At 46.7% G+C, this 18,566-nt stretch overlaps 1 protein-coding gene across 1 annotated transcript in view; it reads right to left on the minus strand.

Annotated features, from left to right (window-relative positions):
• Window positions 1–307: 307 nt before the first annotated feature.
• Window positions 308–18,566, minus strand: part of TNIK (TRAF2 and NCK interacting kinase) — a gene marked incomplete at its 5' end in the record, with an annotated part of 128,025 nt that continues 109,766 nt past the window's right edge. Inside the window, 12 exons of the mRNA XM_009079261.1 lie at window positions 308–1,005; window positions 2,739–2,878; window positions 3,469–3,628; window positions 4,541–4,690; window positions 6,151–6,251; window positions 6,517–6,651; window positions 8,169–8,312; window positions 8,608–8,778; window positions 9,142–9,256; window positions 12,169–12,333; window positions 14,470–14,596; window positions 17,812–17,996. Of these exons, the coding sequence (XP_009077509.1) occupies window positions 922–1,005; window positions 2,739–2,878; window positions 3,469–3,628; window positions 4,541–4,690; window positions 6,151–6,251; window positions 6,517–6,651; window positions 8,169–8,312; window positions 8,608–8,778; window positions 9,142–9,256; window positions 12,169–12,333; window positions 14,470–14,596; window positions 17,812–17,996 (1,677 nt within the window). The remainder of the gene's footprint in view (window positions 1,006–2,738; window positions 2,879–3,468; window positions 3,629–4,540; window positions 4,691–6,150; window positions 6,252–6,516; window positions 6,652–8,168; window positions 8,313–8,607; window positions 8,779–9,141; window positions 9,257–12,168; window positions 12,334–14,469; window positions 14,597–17,811; window positions 17,997–18,566) is intronic.

Genomic DNA, 18,566 nt, shown 5'->3' on the forward strand with positions numbered 1-18,566 from the left:
TTCCCGTGGTCCCCATCCCTGTGCCGGCTGCTCCGCACGCCAGCGCCCGGCTCGGGGCTTGGGGGGACCAGTGCCCACAGCCAGTGCTGGCATCAGGGTCCGGCGCCTGCGGCATCCCGGAGCTGTCTGCGGCCACACGTCCGCGACGGGCGCGAGGCAACTCCTCCATCCCCCGACCCAGTGCCCACGGCAGAGCCCCAGGGCAGGCGGCGCCTCCGGAGCAACAAGAAATGGCACCTCTGTCCCTATCAAGACACACCATTATGTGAAGATCCATATAGAAATATGGATTGACAGACTTGACAAAAATGGTAGCTGATTTTTATTAGTCTAAGGCTAGTAGTTTAGCCATTTAAAATCCATTTCCCAAAAGAGGGGAAAAAAACCTATTATTTTTTCTCTTCTTTAAAAATCCGTTAAGCCGTTGCTGCCAAAAGCAACATGTAAATGTTGGTGAAGGCAAAAGATTTCTAAAATTACCCAGCTATATGGTTATGGCCTTCATCACAAAGATAAAAGGTACATTTATTGTGCTGTCTCTCACCAGATTTAATTGGTAACTTTACAACATACTATATATTTGATGCTAGCAGGCAGACAGAATTAAAAACAGACTTTTTGACACTGTTTCTTTCCCCGTTCTTACAAAGTAGGGGACAAAGAAAAAAAAAGGAAAATTATAAAATAAAATAAAATAAAACAAAGGAAAACTCATAACCCACTATAACACAGCGTAATCAGGAGACCTCGGGGGGTCCAAGCGTGAAAGTCCATCCCTGGCCGCAGTCCCCGCCCCGGGGCAGCGTGGGGAGCAGAGCTCCTCGGCGCCCTCCACACCTGCCTCTACAGTGTTAGTCCACGTGTTTAATGTCCTTTAAATTAGAAATAATGCCATGGCGGGGAGTGCCAAGTGCTCCTCTGTTACCAGTTCATCATCGAGTTTCTGTTGAGGGTCATGAAAAACACTTGGCTGCTTCCTCCGGATCTCACCGATGCAAAAAATACCTGTTTGGAAGGGGAAAAATCCGTATTAGTGATTTTTATTTTTTTATTTTAATATTAACAGTCTGTTAACTGACTGGGTGAGCAAGGAAAGCAGGAGCTGCCCCACACCCATGGTTTGCTCTGCCTAAACCTCCTCCCTGCAACTTTGCACCATCTGACAGCCGAAATTTTCAGCACACCTGGTTCTCCTTCTGTGGAGCTCAGGCATTGGAGATAACTCGTGCTAGACTGGGATCAAATTGAGCCACTTCTTAGTACGCACAGTGATTAAACCTCTCTCTCCCTGACTACTAAAAAGAGCAAAGTTTGGAAGGTCTTAAAAAGACTGAGTTTGTCACATTTTATTGCCAAGGCATCATTTATTATGAAGTATTAATAAAACTGCTGTTAATGGTTTGGATCTTGCTAAATGTTCAGTATTAGGGCCAACATCTGCCTCAGTTTGAAATGGTTTTCTTTGGGAAAATTCATCCTGGTATTTCAGCTGTTCCTGAAAGTAAAGCTCAGAGAAGTGACTTCCCTTCAATATGCTCAAAGTACATAAATGTACCAGGACTCTGTATGAAGCACATGGATTTTGGTGCTTCTGGATCCACCAGCATTTGACCTCAAGGGAAATCTTAAAAAATAAGTAAGTAATAATTTGCAGACACTTCAGTTAAGGGATGATCTGAAGCCTCTGTCCCTTTTAAAACAAAAAATTACTCAGTCTTACATGACTTTCAGCATTAACCAGTTCTCCAGAAAGGGAAACATCTGGTTTTAGTATTTCAAACCCATCAGTGATGAGTTGGTTCGGCATTTTAGAAAGATTGAGGTAAGTTTTTTACAGTTTTCTTAGAAATAAATTAAATTAAAATTAAATTCATCTTCTTGGGCAGCTTCCCATGACACATTAAACTGCAAAATTAGGCTAAGTTATCTCTGCACAGCTCCAGCCTAACCCCATGCCACAGTAGGGCAGTGCTCAACTAATGAGCAGCTGTTCAGTAAACTGATCATGGCCTCAAACCTTATTTATTGCACATTATCAAACCCTGCTCTGGGGACAGAGTAATAGGTTTCCTCATTGGTTTCATGATCATGCTCATTATGAAAGAACTCCCTGCTGCATGGTCCTGATTTATCTCTGTGAAACCTGAGATGAGGAAACACCACCAGCAGAAACAGACCTCAGCATTCTACCATCTCTTCCTTGCAAATACGCCTTTTCCTTCACCAATTTCTTCTCATTCCCTCCCTCCCTTGCAACCCCCATGGCAGGGGTCATCTACATGACAGCCATGAGACTCTGGTGACCCTCCAGAGCAGTATTTATCAGTGCTGTCCACAAAAAAAGATGAGGGTCCACAGAGAAAACAGTTTAAGATACATGAAGATGCATCTAAAGATGCATCAAAATGTTTCCGCACCAGAGCTCTAAATCAGGGTCACTTACACACCCTCACTGCTATTCTACCATTACAATTTATTTGGCAGCCCCAAATTAATGTTCAGATGAAAGAACTGGGGGAAAGTCAAGCCAAGTCAATGCAGATCTCAGCTAGAGGTGGAAGAGATCCTGCAGGCTGAGGTCTCCATCCACTGGAGAGTGTTAACTGGCAGTGGGTTTATGGTCACTGCTTGTTAAAAGGGACCTTCAGCTTAATTATTAACCTCAAGATAAACCAGACCTAAAGTCTAAAAGCACCTTGCAGTTTAAAGCACAGATACAAGCTTTGAAGTGGACTTACCTTATCATTTCTTTCACATAGAAACTTTAACCTTTGAGCTCGCTTGTGCATAAATACTCCATCCAAATGTCCTGTCTCCACTGACCGGATTTCAATAGCTTTCTCTCCCCAGCCCATTATTTGATTGGAATGAATGTAGGCTGCAAAAGGAAGCGTTTGGCAGGTGTTACAATGTGTGTTCAGTTAAAATATTATGCAACAGGCAGAAAAGCTCTCATCAGCTGTTATTCAAAGCCTATGCAGATCAATGGTAGTGCTCTGATGGCCAGGCATGTGCCTGCAGGGACAGCAGCCTTTACAGAGAACTTTTCATCCAGAAATTGCTGAGAAATTTAAACAGAAGAAGAATCACTTCTTCTGATTTTGGGGAGTGAGGAGCTGGGCAGTGGTTTGCCTCCATGGGCTGTGGAGCTGAGAAACAGCAGAGCCAGAACAGCAAGCCAAGTGCTCCCAGCTCTGTACTCAGCCAATCTTCCACTCAGCACAGTATCCCACCAGTGCAACAGCTTGTATTATCTTATACTAATCTCTTACTCAAGATAAGCCAAAGCTCAAACATTTCAAGAAGTCACTCTCAGAACTGTAGAAATTTAGCTATTGCATCTCCTAGCTGGCTGAGGGAAATCTCCCTTGATAACAAAAGCTCAAATGACTCCATCTCAGCATTCCTGACTCCTCATCTTACTTGTCAGTTGTATTTTAAGCAGGTGAAGAGGAAGGGTTGACCTACCCACGGAAGTAGGCATCTCTCCCCACTGGAGCACCACATCTTTAGTTATCCTTCCGTAGGTGTTCACATATACACCTTCATCCTCATAGCACACGAGCATCTCCATCCCGTCTGTCTTAGGCAGGATGACAATGGCGTGAGGAGTAATATTGCCCTGAATCTGCAGGTAAAAAAAAACAAACCTGAAAGTCAGAATTACATTGAATGGAGAAAGGGGGATGGGGTGAAGGGAGCAGTGTCTTGGGAAAAAAAGCCCAACCGAAGCTGAGAACAAAGCCCTCCCTCCATTCACCAAACAGGCCCTGGCTTTCAGAGATAAGCTTGAAGGGGAATAAACTGTTATGTTTACCCTACCATCAAAGCTGTCTGACATGGCAGATCACAACATATACGCCCCCGAGACTGATGGCTGACACTTGGCTGGAACACAAATAAGTGACTGAGTTGATGAATCCATCACTGTTCAAATCGAGGTAAATACCCCCAGAATTTTACAGGCAGTCCTAGGGAGGAAATACTCCCATTTTTTATCAATCTCTAGCTCCAAGGGCAGGTACAGTGACTTTCCACCCATGTCTGCCTTTCCAAAGCTAAGACAACACAAAACCATCCTGAACTGTCCTGGTGTTTCTCCCTACACTTTTGCCAGCTCTCATAGAGGAGACTCTGCTGCTCAGAACAAATTCAGCAGTTCCTGGATTTGTTTAGTTACACAGTTTCTCCTAGACTGGTTTATTCTGGGCCAACAGCATGGATGGAGCTTAAATGAGTAAACAAGAAAATTCTATAGAGAGCTCTACTATCGGTCCATGCAATGTACAGACAGATTTTCTCTGTGGGACATGGGAACCTTAAACTCAACTGCTCCAGCATGAGGACAGAAATACCCTGTGCAAATAATGAACATGAAGCACGTGATAACTCTGAGTCCTCTTTCAGTGAGTATCAATGAGGACAGCACTGCAGAATGTCATACCTGTCCCTGGTCAGCATTTCTGAGCCCCCAAGAGCCTGTCCAAAGCTTGCTGGTGCCCCATGTTACTCATGCAGCAGCACTGCCCTGTGTACTCACGTGAGATGGTATATAGATATCGTAGGAGTTCCCAGAATCTACATCAATCACATGGAAACCAGTGTGTGATCCAAAGATAACCTTGAGCCTCTGACCCTCTTCTACAGTGAGATCCACAAGCAACGGCTTGTGCTGGAGATCTGCAAAAGACTTTTAGAATCCCTTCCATGAGTATCACAGAAAATCAACAAATCCCCATCACAGCAGCCTGATACGGATTTGAAGTCATATCTGTTTGACTGTGTTTCCTACTAAATATGTGGTTATTTATATTCCTGCCTCTCTGTTCCTACGTCAGATGCCTCAGAGGGTATTACCCACTCACTACAGCCATCCCAGCTGATAAGTGCTCACCCTTGCCAAGCACAGCTCCTTCCCCCAGGAGCCCGAGGCCAGCACAAGGATTTGGTCTTTAAAGGAAGGTGACAGCTCAATTTTACATGAGTGTGTGTTCAGTCAGCAGAGATCCATGACCACCCACTTCCCCTCTCAGGAGATCACTGTTCTGGTTTGGGCAGCTAAAATGAATCAGGTTAGCAAAGACCTACTTTTCTCTGCTCAATCTAACCTGCTGGATGCAGGTTGGGACCAGCTTCCAGTCATAGACTGATCCAAGGCAGAGTATCTCTCCCTGGCTCAGCTGCTCAGCAAGAGGATGAAACACCCTCAGGGAGAGAAAAGGGCTCATGGCTCTCTGTCCAAGGACAACTCTGACTCCTTGCAGTGAAATTTCCCTCTTTCCCAACAGATCCCTGGCCTACAAGGCAAGGCAAAGATGTTCAGCCCCCCAGCCTGGAGAGGCAGCACCAGGAGCACCAACCAGCATCCTCAGAGCCTACCGAGGTTGGATCCCAGGCCATTTTGATGCTGCTGAGCTCTCCATGTCACTGAGCCCATTTATTCTGGCTTTTGTTCAGAAAAAACAAATGTGACCTAATACTGAATAAGCCCATTTGTGCTGGAAGGATTCAAAATGAGATTACTCAGCATGAACATCTCCACAAGGCATTGCCCCTTGTGACTTCTCTCTGCACAGAGCTTAGGATGAAAAGTGTTCTAAAGGACTAAGTACAAAATACCCACTGGCAGGTTATAGAGAACAAAGGTCTCACTGAGGAAACTGAAGCAGGTGAAAAGGGAGAGAAAAAGAGAGAGAGGGAGTGGGTCATTCTCCCAAACTTTCTGTTTTGAAATAGAATCCACATTGCAGAAGGGGAGAGGACCTTGCAAAATGAAAATGGAAAAACATGCCAACCTATTTTCATACTGTGGTGAAAAATTAGTCAGAGGTTAAAAAAAACCAAACCCACAAAAAAACCCCAAAAACACCCACCAAAATCCCCAGCTCAATTTTACTCATATGCATTTGATCAGCTTTCTGCCAACTCCCCAAGAGAAGCCTGCCAGCATAAGTTAATATTAACACTTCATTGCTGGCTACAAGCAGAACATATCCAATCCCTTCAGCCAGCATGGATCCCATCTCCCATGCCTGCCAGGCATCCCGAGATGCTCAGCTACATAAGCAAGAAGCTTTTCTGCTCTGCAGAGTACAGAAATCTAATGTATTTACAATTACAGAGTGTGTTTTGGTTAAAAACCAAACATACCTTAAATGCCATAAACTTGTGATATGGTTTAGGAGCCCAAGCGTAGATCTCTACAGCGTTCTTTAAGGCAATCACCAAGAACTTGATTCTTTCATATTTCACTAAAATAGAAATAAAATCAATTTTAAAACCAATCACTTTCTTTCCAACAATACTGAACAACTCGTCTCCAAGATCATCTCCTCAGGCCATCTCTCTGTTGGTTCTCATTTCGTAAAGGGTCCACCTAACACATAGAGATGAATTCAAAATGTGTTTGTGGTTATGGTCTGCCCACACTTTTAAGATAAAATTGTCAGGTCAGACTTCAGACTAGAGAACAAAAATACATATCTTCAGACATTTATTTCCAGGGAGGGCACTCACCAACTTTGTAGTGGATGCATCCTTCCAGGTCCCCAACCGTGATCCAGCCCTGCTTCTTCTCCACCTCAGGGTCATTGTGTAAAATCCTGTTCCTCAGCCAGGACAGATAGTACACTCGCAGCTTGTTCTTCTTTCCTGTTGGCAAAGGAAATTCCCCTGTCAGAGCAGATCATGTGTACATGGGAAATCTTGAGCTTTCAGTGCTTATTTTCACTCACAAGATGATAAAATTCAAGTTCATTTCACGGTAAAGTTGAAAATAGTAATTTAGTTGTTGTGTTGGGTTTTTTTCTTGGGAAAAAACATATGGAAGGAAAAGCCCAGATCTGTCTCCCAGACTGCAGGCAGACACTGGAGAAGCTGGGATTTTGCTTCCTGCAGGTTGGAAATGTTCCTTTTGAGAGACAGTGGGGCACAGCAGGGTGGTGACCCCAGCTCTCTTACAGCTCAAGGCTGATCCAACCACTCAACTACCTGGTTTCTTTCCTTATTTCTCCTTCATACAACATTCATTCCACTCTGGAGCTGAGACATGAACTCCTCAGCCTGTAACAGGCACCACTGTTTGCCAACCAGCCTGGTCATGGCTCTGCAATGCGGAGGAGCTGCCAAATTTCTGCACACCTGCCTGCTCTTGGATGGCTGTGACCAGCTACAAACCTACTGTGGCTGCAGAGCCTCTGCTACAGTAACAGGACACAACTCACACCGAGCCCAGTGGGACGGGACCCAAATTGTAAACCAAGGGCTCTGTCTGCTCACAGGTTTCCACAAGTCCCTAGGACTCATTCTCAGCATCATTCTGTGGTTTGGTGCTCCCCCCATTCATCTTCCAGCTGTACTAAACTCCTTAGTCCTACAGCTGTACCCCCAAAACCACAGGGGAGCTCCAGACAAGGTAAATGATGCAGCTGTGGGTTTGGAACTCTGAATGGAGGGAGCAGGAATTTGCAGGTGAATGCAGAGGAGTCCAGGGTGTGTTAACAATGAAAGTAAACAGAAGGGTGATATCAAACAATTTTCCTAATAAGCACTTATCTTGCTGCTCTCCATGAGCTTTGTGGGACAGATACTAACAGGAGAAGGCTCTGCTACCCATGTGCTCCACAGGGCTGCTCTGCAGGGAGGATGCTGTGGGCTCTCCCAGAAGACTGGCCTAAAGAGCTTTTGCTTTTTTGCCAGAAATCACCCCATGAGCCTGATATGAGAGCTCCAGAACTCCTGTCTGAACACTGGGGACAGTGACAAGCTCATGGCCATCACGATGCTTGGGGCACCCCGAGCACAGTCATGGTCTGAGCCAGAGTCCTAAAGCCATGGATCACGGCTCCTTCAGCCAGAGCCAAACAGACCCAAAAGCAGAGCTCTCTGCCCCCTCAAGCCTTGCAGGGCCACCTGCCTGTATCCTGCTCTTCTCCTTCCCTGCTAAAGGACAATGGAGTGCTGCAGATGAAGTGGAGCCAGCAGATGAAGGGACTAAACTGCTTTTGGAGGCAATTCCACATTTAACTCATTTGACTCTGGAATAAACCACCTCCAGCTCCCCTGGGAGCTTCTCTCCGACACCAGTGAGTAGGTTTTGTCTGAGCTGGAACCACTCTGGGCTTATGTGCAGGAAGGTGAATGATGGGGTGAGAGCATGAGAGGAGCACCTGATATTGTCACGAGGACATTGAGGCCCTCGAGTACGTCCATCTGTTGGAATCGCCGTCTGTTGATGAGGTTGTAGACCTTCCCTTGCCCACTTCGATCCAGCAGCATCAGGCCATTTTCCGTGCCCACCAGCAGATTCACACCTGGAGAGGAGAGGACAATGGGCACCAGGAGCCATAGCTGCTCCCAAGGACAACATCCCAAGTTTGCCTTTGCTGCCACCATGAGTGTGATGAACTCAGCTAAGGCTGAGATCTTCCCATGAACAGGAGGGGTCACTCCCACAGCACAGGGACTCAGGGACGTTACCCTTGCCTGGATGGAGAAGGGGCCAACCAGATGCAGGGGCTTGGTTCTGCGATGACACATCCCCATTTCATCACCACCACCACAGGCTCTGGGGAGCTCTGCCAAGGACACAGCATGCTCAGGGCTTACCCCACAAAGCAGCACAGAGTATCTCCGAGTTGAAGCGCTTCTTATATTTCCGGATCTCTGGGGTGTCACTGTGGGGACGGATGTTGGTGGGGTTGACGTTCACCACTGAGATCTTCCTGGCTTCATTCAGCTTGGCCTGCTCCTGCCTGAGCAGCTCGCTGGTGAACAGGGCTTGCAAGGAAACACAAGAAGACAGGGAGGTGTGATGGGTTAACTGTTTGATCATCTTTTTTTTTGGGACAGAAAGTAAATACTTGGTTTATATCTTGATGGGGGAGTCATCACTATGTTACAAGATAGAAGTTTGCCCAGGCAGATGGGAGGGTGGATTTCTGCTGCTCCCTGTTTTCTCCCAGACCTTGCTGGTGGAGGAAAAGAAGTTGGATGGCAACTGGAGAGCACAAGGATGCAGACACAAGCAGTGTTTGGACAAGTGTGAGTGAAATGTGCAAGAGGTTCAGGGGGGTTGCTCAGGCTCCATGACCTGGTTTCCACAAGGCCCTCTGCTCTCAAACTGGCTACATTGTCTCCTACCAGTAGCAGATGACTCTTCGTCCTCATCTTCATCTTCATCAGTAGGTGAGGTCTGATACACTCTGGTGTCCACAAAGGGGGTGAAAGAGGCTTTGGTGCTACTTCCCATACCATACTGGAAAATAAATAGCAAAGAGAGAGCTCAGAGCACAGAACTAACAGTAACTTCGTGCATGTGTGTACATGTACGACTTTCTAATTAGCAAACACTGTGCCTGTCCCTGTGATGACCTTTTTGAGCCCTCTATGGACATCTGCTGCGCCTCCCCACAACTGCTCAGAGAAAACATTTAATTGGATTTCTGAGTGTCTGTGAGCTACAGAAATTGAGAGGCGCAGGGCCTGGCCCTGCTCTCTCTTTGTAAGCAAAAGCACAGCAGAGCCATGAGACCAGTTAGTGAGAAAGGCTCAGGGCCAGAGGCCAAAGCCAATGCAGGTAAAAAACAATTGAGAACCACAGAATCATTTAGCTTGGAACAGACCTTTAAGATCATCAAGTCCAACTGTTAATTTGTCTGCATCAACACACCTGCCTTAAAACCTGCTCTGGAATGTCAGGCAGGTGAGGAGTTGCTTTTCCCACCCTCCCACTGTGCAGCCAAGGTTGGTGGTACCTTGGGGGGCCCTGGCACGGAGCACTTGACATGGTTTTAAATGGTCCCCAGCATTTCAGGTGGGACTGCAGAAAGGGTCATTTCTAAGCTAACAAAACTTATCCTGAAGGTAATGCAGGGAATGTCAGAGCCAATACTTTGCCAAGGCAATCTGGGGATGAACAAACTGCAGCATCACATTGCTTTCTTTTTAAAGCCATTGCTTTGTTAAGGCAGAAAACAAGGCCAAGACCTTCCAAGCAAAAGGAAGAAATCCTTGCCTTGGGAGTCAAAGTGATGTGATTTCCCCTCCTTGTTGAGCAGCTTATCCTTCCTGCTCCAGCCTTCACCCAGGACATGCTTTATGGATGAGCTCTATTTGAAGCTTTAAGAGCAGCAAACCCCAAGTCACTCTGTAGCAGCACTACTGCTCACGTTTTAATTCCTCGGGACATTGTCCTTCCCTGAAATTAACCTTCCTCAGCTTTCATGTTACCCAGTCACCAGAACCCAGGCTGCTCCCCTTGCCCACCACTGCACCCCTGTGCTGATGGCTGCCATGGGGACAAGTCTGTGCCATGGGGTACATCACTGCCCTGGCACACCCCTCCCCAAACTGGGCTGGGCCTGCACCTGTCCTCAGGCAGGCCATAAAAAGACTTAGGGGCAAAACCCCACCAGGTGTAGGAGAACCCTCACGGCTCCTGACTTTTCCAAGCATTTTGGGGCTGGCATCCATGGGTGAGCCAGCATCTATGCCAAAACGATGCTGAGCATCCTGCTTCTCTCCCAGTGCTATTCCCCTGACAGCCTTGGCTGTTTCCATAGAAACGGGATGAATTTCCAAACAGCACAAGGTAACTGAGAGCCATGGAAGGAGTTAACAGCCTGTGGCAGGGAATGCTGTGGGCACAGATACTGCTACTTTGTGCTTCTCTCCCATCCAGGGAATACACAGTTTTTAACCTGTGCCAGATGTCTTTTCCAAAAAACACTAAACAATATAAGGAGAAAAATTCAGTATTTACAGGGATGCTTCCCAGCTGAGGGCTAGACGCTTTCCAGCAAATGAGTTATGAAGAACCCCCTCATCCCAATGCACGGAGCACTTTCACTTGCTCAGATTCAGCCTCCTCAGAAGCTGGCATTTTAATAACTTCCAAGCTTATTATTTAAATATTAAGACTTCATCTTCCTCCAGGTCCTGTTCAGTGGCCTATAAAACTCCGTGGTGGCTTACAGAGAGCATCAAGCTGCAGGCTGAGGTTGTGCTTGTTCCCTTCTTTTTGCTAACAGCACCATGAGTCACCTGGACAGCCATGAACCAATCCCCAAGTTTCCACTCACACCCACACCCAGCTCAGTCAACCCTAAAAATGCAGCCTTAGAAATGGAAAAGATCATTTTGGTTGATATTCTATAAATGAATACATTTAAACCCAGTCCCAGCCTGCTTTTCAGCAGTCCCAGGATGACCATGGAAGGTGTTACTTTCAGGATTGAATTTCCCATCGCTGCTTTTAAAGCCAGTGAGGAAATGGATAAAACCTCGAGGTCAAGTCACACACCATCTGTTCTTACATTTTATCAATGCCCAATTCCAAGCAACATTTTATGTTGCTAGTAAAAGTGCACCATAAAATGAGCACATAATTTCTATGAAAGAGCATAAGATGGCAGAACTTTTGATGCATAACCAACAAAATGAAATGGGAAAATTAAATACAGTAATTTATATAGCACCAAATGGATTGATTTCTTATGGGAACAGAGAACTGTGCCTGGTTCCCACAGCTGGGGATGGTAAGCAGGACACAGCAATTCCCTTGCTTTACTTATCATGTCTTGTACTTTATAAGACTTTTTACACCTCATACAACATTAATGTTCAATTGTGCTCCTGTGAAACACCTACCAGGGAAGAAATATTTTGCCATGACAGAAATCACATGATTTTAAAGGTGTGCAGATTTCTTCTAGTCTGAACAACTATCCAGAATTTTGTTGGCTTTGGTTTTTGCTAACATTTTGAGTCATGTTAATTATCAGAGATTGCACAGGTGGAAGCTGGGCCTAGTTGCAGTTAATGGCATCACTGGCTCTCATCGTTTCCTTTTATATCCAAGAGTAAGGAAAAAAACCCGGGGCTTTCGCATCAGTTGGCAGCTTTCAAGCCAAAACCACAGAACTCCAGCTGGTGGGCTTGAGAGAAGACCTAATATACATTTCTACCACCAGCCACAGACTCATAGACAAATAACCCATCCAATTCCATTATATTTCCGACTACACTGACCTATGTTGACCAGAAAACAGAGAGAGGGAAGAGCCAAGAAATCCAGGGAGGAAAGCAGAAAAGCCCCTTCATGGGGCAGAGATGTCAATACTGGTTTAATGTGATGCAAAGGAGAAAGAGGAGCCCCCCACAACCTACTTCAGGCACCGAGTCCATGTCCTGCGCATGCGTGGAGACTCGCCCCAGGGCCTCGGTCGGCGTGCCCGCCGGCGAGTGGCTTTGCTGCACCAGGTCAGGGAGATTGATGTGACCTGCAAAGCCATTGCTGGCTGTGTGGCCAGAACGCTTTTTTTCACCAGAGGTCTGCAGAGACACAAGGCATGAGGAAGAAAGAGAAGGGGAGGGAAGAGAAAAAGAAGAGAAAAAAACAAACAAAACTAAATCGTTGGTGGTCCCCTGGTTCCCAGAGCAAGCACAGGAGAGGGACCCTTTCTGTTCCGTCCCCATGCAATCTGGCAAGCAGCAAACCAACCCCCAACCCCAGGAGAAATGAAGACAGGATTAATCACAAAGTCAATACAGAGTAATTAGAGACATTACAGCGAGAGAAGCCTGATCACTGTCGTTTGGAGACAAGGAACGTAGGGCAGATTCTGCACCATGGGGCAAAGCCCATGGCCAGCTCTCCACCCAGCCACTGGTGACAGCAGAATCTCACCCCCTGATCAGCACTAGCCTGAACAGCTTTGCACAGCTACAGCAGCAAGTAGCCTGACTGCAAATGCCAACATAGCCCTACTGCATGTTTCTGTGACCCAAACCAGCAGTGAACAGCGGCAGCACCGGCGGAACATCGGTAGGACTACCGGCAGCTCGCTCTGCACACAACGTTCCTGGGGCTTCCCGTCCACTCCATCCCCTCCCTGTGCAATGAGGTGCTAGGAAAGTTTCTGCCTTCCTTACTTATTTTGCCATTTGGATGAATCTCACCTACCTGGAGCATATCAGTGAGATTGTTACAAAGGTTTGCCCACTCACTGGGATTAGTGGAAAACTCCCTCTGAACAGGCTTAGCAAGCCCCTGACTAGTCCCGACAACATTTATCTTTTGATTGCTTGTTACCATCTCCTTCAACCACACCTGGCCATCTCACCAAAAAGCCCTTTGCCCAAAGCCTTCTGACCTCAGTGAGACCATCCTGTGATGGCTACGGTGGTGGTGGGAAGAAAACAGTAAACACCCAGCACAAAGCTACAGTTTGGGTTTCTTATCATGCTCCCTCTTCCCAAAGGGGTTTTCCAGCTGCTTGTCTTGCCCATGGCTTTTAAACCCTCCTGCATCCCTGGTTTTCTCACACAACTTTGCTGGCATGGCAAGCGTTTTACCATTGTGATGCTGAACACAAGCTCATTTCAGAACCAGATGCCTGTTACAGAGGGACTTGTTCTCTCACTCAACCACATCACCCCCCCTGATAGAAGGATGAGCAGAGCCATGGGGATCCCTGCTCTGAACAGTTCCACCCCAGCAAGGGCTGTGCATTGCTGTTCACCTCCAAAACTCATGGAAAAAGGCAGGAAACATGCTGTGATTTCTTTGGCTAACTCCTTCCTTTCTTCCAAAGTTGCATTCATCTTTCCCATTCAGATGTGGATATTTTATATAAATGGAATTAAGAACTAAAATGCTTTTCAAGTCTAGTTTGCATTTGATCTGAACATCCCTCTTTTATGACTGCTGACTCCAAGCTCCCCTCCCTCCTTCTCCTCTCCCATCCACCTCCTTTAGATGCTGCTAGGAGAGACACTCCTCTGTTTCACTACCAGGGCATCCTGTCCTCTCACCAGATCTGCCACCTGTCTGTGTTCCCAGCAGCATTGCCAGAATTTTCCAGCAACTGGGAAACCGAGAAACACTGGGGGAGATCTTCCACAGCCAACCAAAGGTGCCTCCTCTGTATCACTCCAGCAGTACCATCCATCGGGATTGCTCCCAGCGCCGTGCTGGAGCCAGGGACACAGTCTCGCATCCATGCAGGATGCCCAGTGCCCCCTGCAGCCAGCAAGCTGAGCAGGACCAGCCCCTGCTAAAAGCCTCCAAATGCTCTACAAGCACTGCATGGCTCTAACAGTAAGACAGTGGCAAAGGCTGGGAAGAGAGGGGAATCTTTCCACCAGGTTCCAAGTGTACTACCTAAATGCTGTAAAATGAAGATAAGTTCTGTTGCCCGGAGCAATTGTGGGGTTACAGCAGAGCTGTCTGCAGGAGCCTCCTCCCCTGCCGTGCCCTGGCACTGCTATTCACCGCTGTTTGTAGTTCTTAGAAACATTTGCACTTGTCACATTTGCTCCGAGTGTAAATTGCATTAACGAGAGCGCTAACGAGCACAATTTACTCCATCATTTTGTGTTCCGGACACACAGCACTGTTAGTTTTTGTGCTTACATGGGCAAAACCTCCTGAAGATGCTCCATGGAAGTATTTGTTTTATAACTTACCTCCCTCACCATTAAAGTCCCTTCCCTTGAAATATTGCTAAACGTATCTGCGTGGGAAGTCTCTATCCCGTGGGTTGTCACCATTCCCAGGTTGTACGGCTCATTGCTTCCAGGAATTCCTGTAGGTCTAAGGACAGAATGGAAAAGCATTAACAATGAGTATTTCCTTTGCTAAACTAGATGAGAAATCCTCTAAATACAGTATAATTTCAATAAGGGTATGGCTCTGTGTCTCATAGGAAGAAAAGCTAGAAAATATATCCACTTACATGTACAGGGAAATTATGGACATTGTCAGAAATACAGGACCTGGGGCAGGTTGATAAACTACAGGTACAGCACAGAGACCAAAGAGAAGGACCTTTCTCATGCCAAGGTCCTGAGAGGAGCACTGATGAGCAGGTAATGAAGAGTGGCAGTCCTGCTCTACCTTATATAATTTTTTCTCCTTTATAAACTTGAAAAAAATATAATTCACTCCCTTTATTCCTCATTTAAACCCCGGAAAAGGGAACAGTGCATCAGAGCATCTGACTGCAAATACAAGGGAGCAGATGGGGTTTGGATGTGTGGGCAGGAGGACAAGTTGTGTCCTGTAGCTCCCTGCAGTTTTCCAGGTGAAAATATAGCCCTAACCCTTGGTTTCAGCCTGACTATTTCCATGCTCCTCTCAAGAGGGAGGTTGGAATTTATTCTCATACACACTCAGGACTGCCTGAGAGTGGATGCTGCAGGTGCTAAGCAGCCCCTGTTACTTCACTATTACATTCTTGGCAGCTCAGCTGCTTAAATATAACTCAAACAAACCCAAATTCAAGTGAGGAAGTGTCCCTGGATTACCCAGTCCTGCCTGTGTGGTGGAAAATGCAGATGTGCTGATGAAGATGCTGCTGATGAGACCTGTTACTCTGAAAGCCACACAGACTGGTTGTTTCTATCAGTGTGATGCAATTCACTCTTCACAGGTCACCTCTGTGCACAGCTACCTGTCAATGCCCAGAGGCTCAAGAGGGAGCCAGGTAGTGTGAAAAGCCAAAACAAGCCTGCACTAATCAAGGGGTTACTGGTTCAAGGTGAGATGTGAGCCCTAGGGAGGTGGGACTGGCTCGATGATGGATCCTCATCTGCATTGTGTCAAACCTATGACTGGACAGGCATTACCACAGCACTCCAAACAAGTGTGCCATACTTCTGCAACACCTTTCACATAAGGAGCTCAGAACTCCCTGCCATTAGCTTTATACCACTGCAAAAGGATGAGAAAGTAGCAGAGTTGTTCCAGGTTTAACATAAGAAAGAGACAGAGGAGGTTATGCTAATTTTGAGTCTGTACAGCAAGTGAATGAATGGCTGTGGTAGCCCTGAGGCCCCAGATTTCATCAGCACACAGTTCCCATGTCACCCTGCAAGGAATCCCTGGACATGGGCAAGAGCTGGTTTGCACAGCTCAGAGGAGAGGGAGCTGAAGGGAGCCATCATAGTCTTTAGATGGAGAAAAGGTATCTGCAGAGATGGATGTAGTAAATTATTCCTCCTATCCACTGGGACACCAAGCAATGGATGAGATTATCCTACAGCAGGAGAGACCTGGGCACAGCTGGAATGAAGACCAGCCAAGTACTAAGGGAACATGCCTGAGAAGTTTAAAAATAGGTTATACAAAGATCACTTGGAAGGTGTAGGAGAAAATGAGATGATCTCTCTTGGCCCCAGTTTCTAATGACAAAGACTGAGCATAGGAAAAAAAACTTTGATAGAAAAATACCTAACTACATCAAGCCTGAACTTGAGTTAAGGTTCCTTTTGTGAAATAGGAGTGGAAAGCCAAGCATTTGCTTTCTTCTTCCCCAGACACAGGGCAGGGTAGCCCTGCCTACAGATACCCCACATCTCCACCTTCCACTTCTGGGACACATTCATCGACAGGACATTACGGGACAAGTGGTGTTCAGCTGGGAGTGGGTTAGGGGCATCCATCTCGCCACTGTGCCTGTCATCCAACACATCTGGCTGCAAGGCATTCAGGGAGACATTTTATCCACTGAAAAGTGCTGTGTCAAACCCAAGGTGTTTGGAGAAGGATGTCAGCACAGATTAACCACTCCTGACTAAACTCTTCTGCAAGCAGCTTGAGGCCCCTTCTTGCATGCGTGACTGCCCATCCGACTGCTGCAGATTCTGAGCCATCCCTCTGTCTCCTGACTTGCTCCAAAAAATTCCAAGAGCTCTGATTTTATTCTTCTGCTAGAAGGAAGCTCCAACCCAGAAACTTGGCACTCTGAATAACATGGACCCCAAGGAGACATGGTCTCCTTGCCTCCTGGAGGGCTTGTGTGGTGCTCCATGCCCCACCACTATGAATCAGAGAGTCAAATCAAACTGTTTAGGTTGGAAAAGACCTCTAAAATCATGGAGTTCAACCATTAACCCAGCAGCCTCCTGTTCACTGCTAAATCATGTCACTAAAGCCAGGTACGCCTACACTGACTGATAATTCATTTAGCAGGAAAGATGGAAATGAACTGATTAAAATGGAAATAAACCCCTGAAGCCTTCCCACAGCTCCTCTGTGAATTCAAAGGGGCAGGAGTCAGATCCCACTGCCTGGCAGAGACCTCTAGAAATGACCCTGCAAAGCACCAGGAAGGAAGTCTGGGCAGGGATGCTCCAGGAGCTCTCTCTGCATGATGACAGCTCCCTTGTGCGTGCTGAAGCTGTGGTGCCCTTTACCCTCATCTAGAGAGGCTCAAAAGCACAAGTGTCCCATGACCTGTGACAGGGACACGACAGTACAGTCTGCTGACCTTTTCATTTCAGCATTTTATCCCACCAGCACAGTGACTGAGCCAAGGACAGAAAGCAAAGACAAAGATTCAGGATTATTATAATCCTGGCTCTACCAGCTGGCACTGGGCAGGACACCAAGTACTGTACTTCAGCATGACTTGATTTGGGGTAAGACCAGGCTCAAGAACAGGCAGAGCTTTAACACATCAGGACCCACAGAGTGGATGAGATCAGTTGCACCCACTCTGGCCAAAAACCTGTCTGGCTCAAGCAGGAACAGGTCCATCGGCTTCACATCCGATGTGCAGTGGAAATAGTTCAGTTTTTCTCATTAAGTATTTCTAGTTTGGACAAGGAAAAAGACTCATCTGAGTACACTATCCCTTGCAACCATGACGTTGGTCCCAGTGCCAGTCATCAAACACTGACATGCTTTGGTCATGTTCTATATCACAGCTACTGCTCCCCCAGACCAAGACACACTGTGGTTTCACCTCCAGCCCAAGACACACACCAGTTTTATGGTTTGCCCCCCAAAAAGAAAGCACTTCTCACATAAGCCGTGGGATGTCACTGACAGGCACAGTCCCATCGTGTGTCTCGTTCTCCCCATCCTCCTCCTCCTCCTCGCTGCTTTCCGACTCCTCGCTGGAGGAGGAGTAGTCCGTCACCTTCTTCAGGGGGCGATTGGTTTCTTCGATGCGCAGCTCCCTCAACTCTTTGGCTAAGGCCGTCAGATCCTAAAGGGGATGGGGGCAAGAAAACAAGGAAGCGATGGCTATTACCTTCAGAGCAAGGAGAATGTCACATACATCTCTCCAAAAGCCAATGCTAACAGCACGAGCAACAAGAAATAGCTTTACAGAGTCGTTACAAACATGAGACGAACGTAAGACAATGTTTGTAGCATGTAGCATTTATTAAACAAAACAAAACTGATTTACGCTCACTGAAAAATCAATAGCCAACCTCTTCTTTTTTCTCTTTGGAACGTGTATGTGCATATATATACACACACTTATATGTATATACACGACAAAATCATATTTGTTGGAAAAGGTGAAGTTCAGTCACCATCATAGTAAACTGGAAAACAACATCACTTCAAAGATTGGCTCGGAGAATTTCTCCTGCAGGGTTTTCTCTTCTTTCAAACTTCTCAAAGAGACCCCCAGAATTGTATTTATTCTGTAATAAATGCATTTGGGAAGGAAGCAATGACAGCATCTCCCATGGAGTGGTGCAATCCCCACGTCAAGAGCTGCTTCCATGGTGAGTCTCTGCTGTCGGGCGGCTGCCGAGAGGCGGTG

Source organism: Acanthisitta chloris, unplaced genomic scaffold (assembly GCF_000695815.1).
Source record: "Acanthisitta chloris isolate BGI_N310 unplaced genomic scaffold, ASM69581v1 scaffold7737, whole genome shotgun sequence".
NCBI lineage: Eukaryota > Metazoa > Chordata > Aves > Passeriformes > Acanthisittidae > Acanthisitta > Acanthisitta chloris.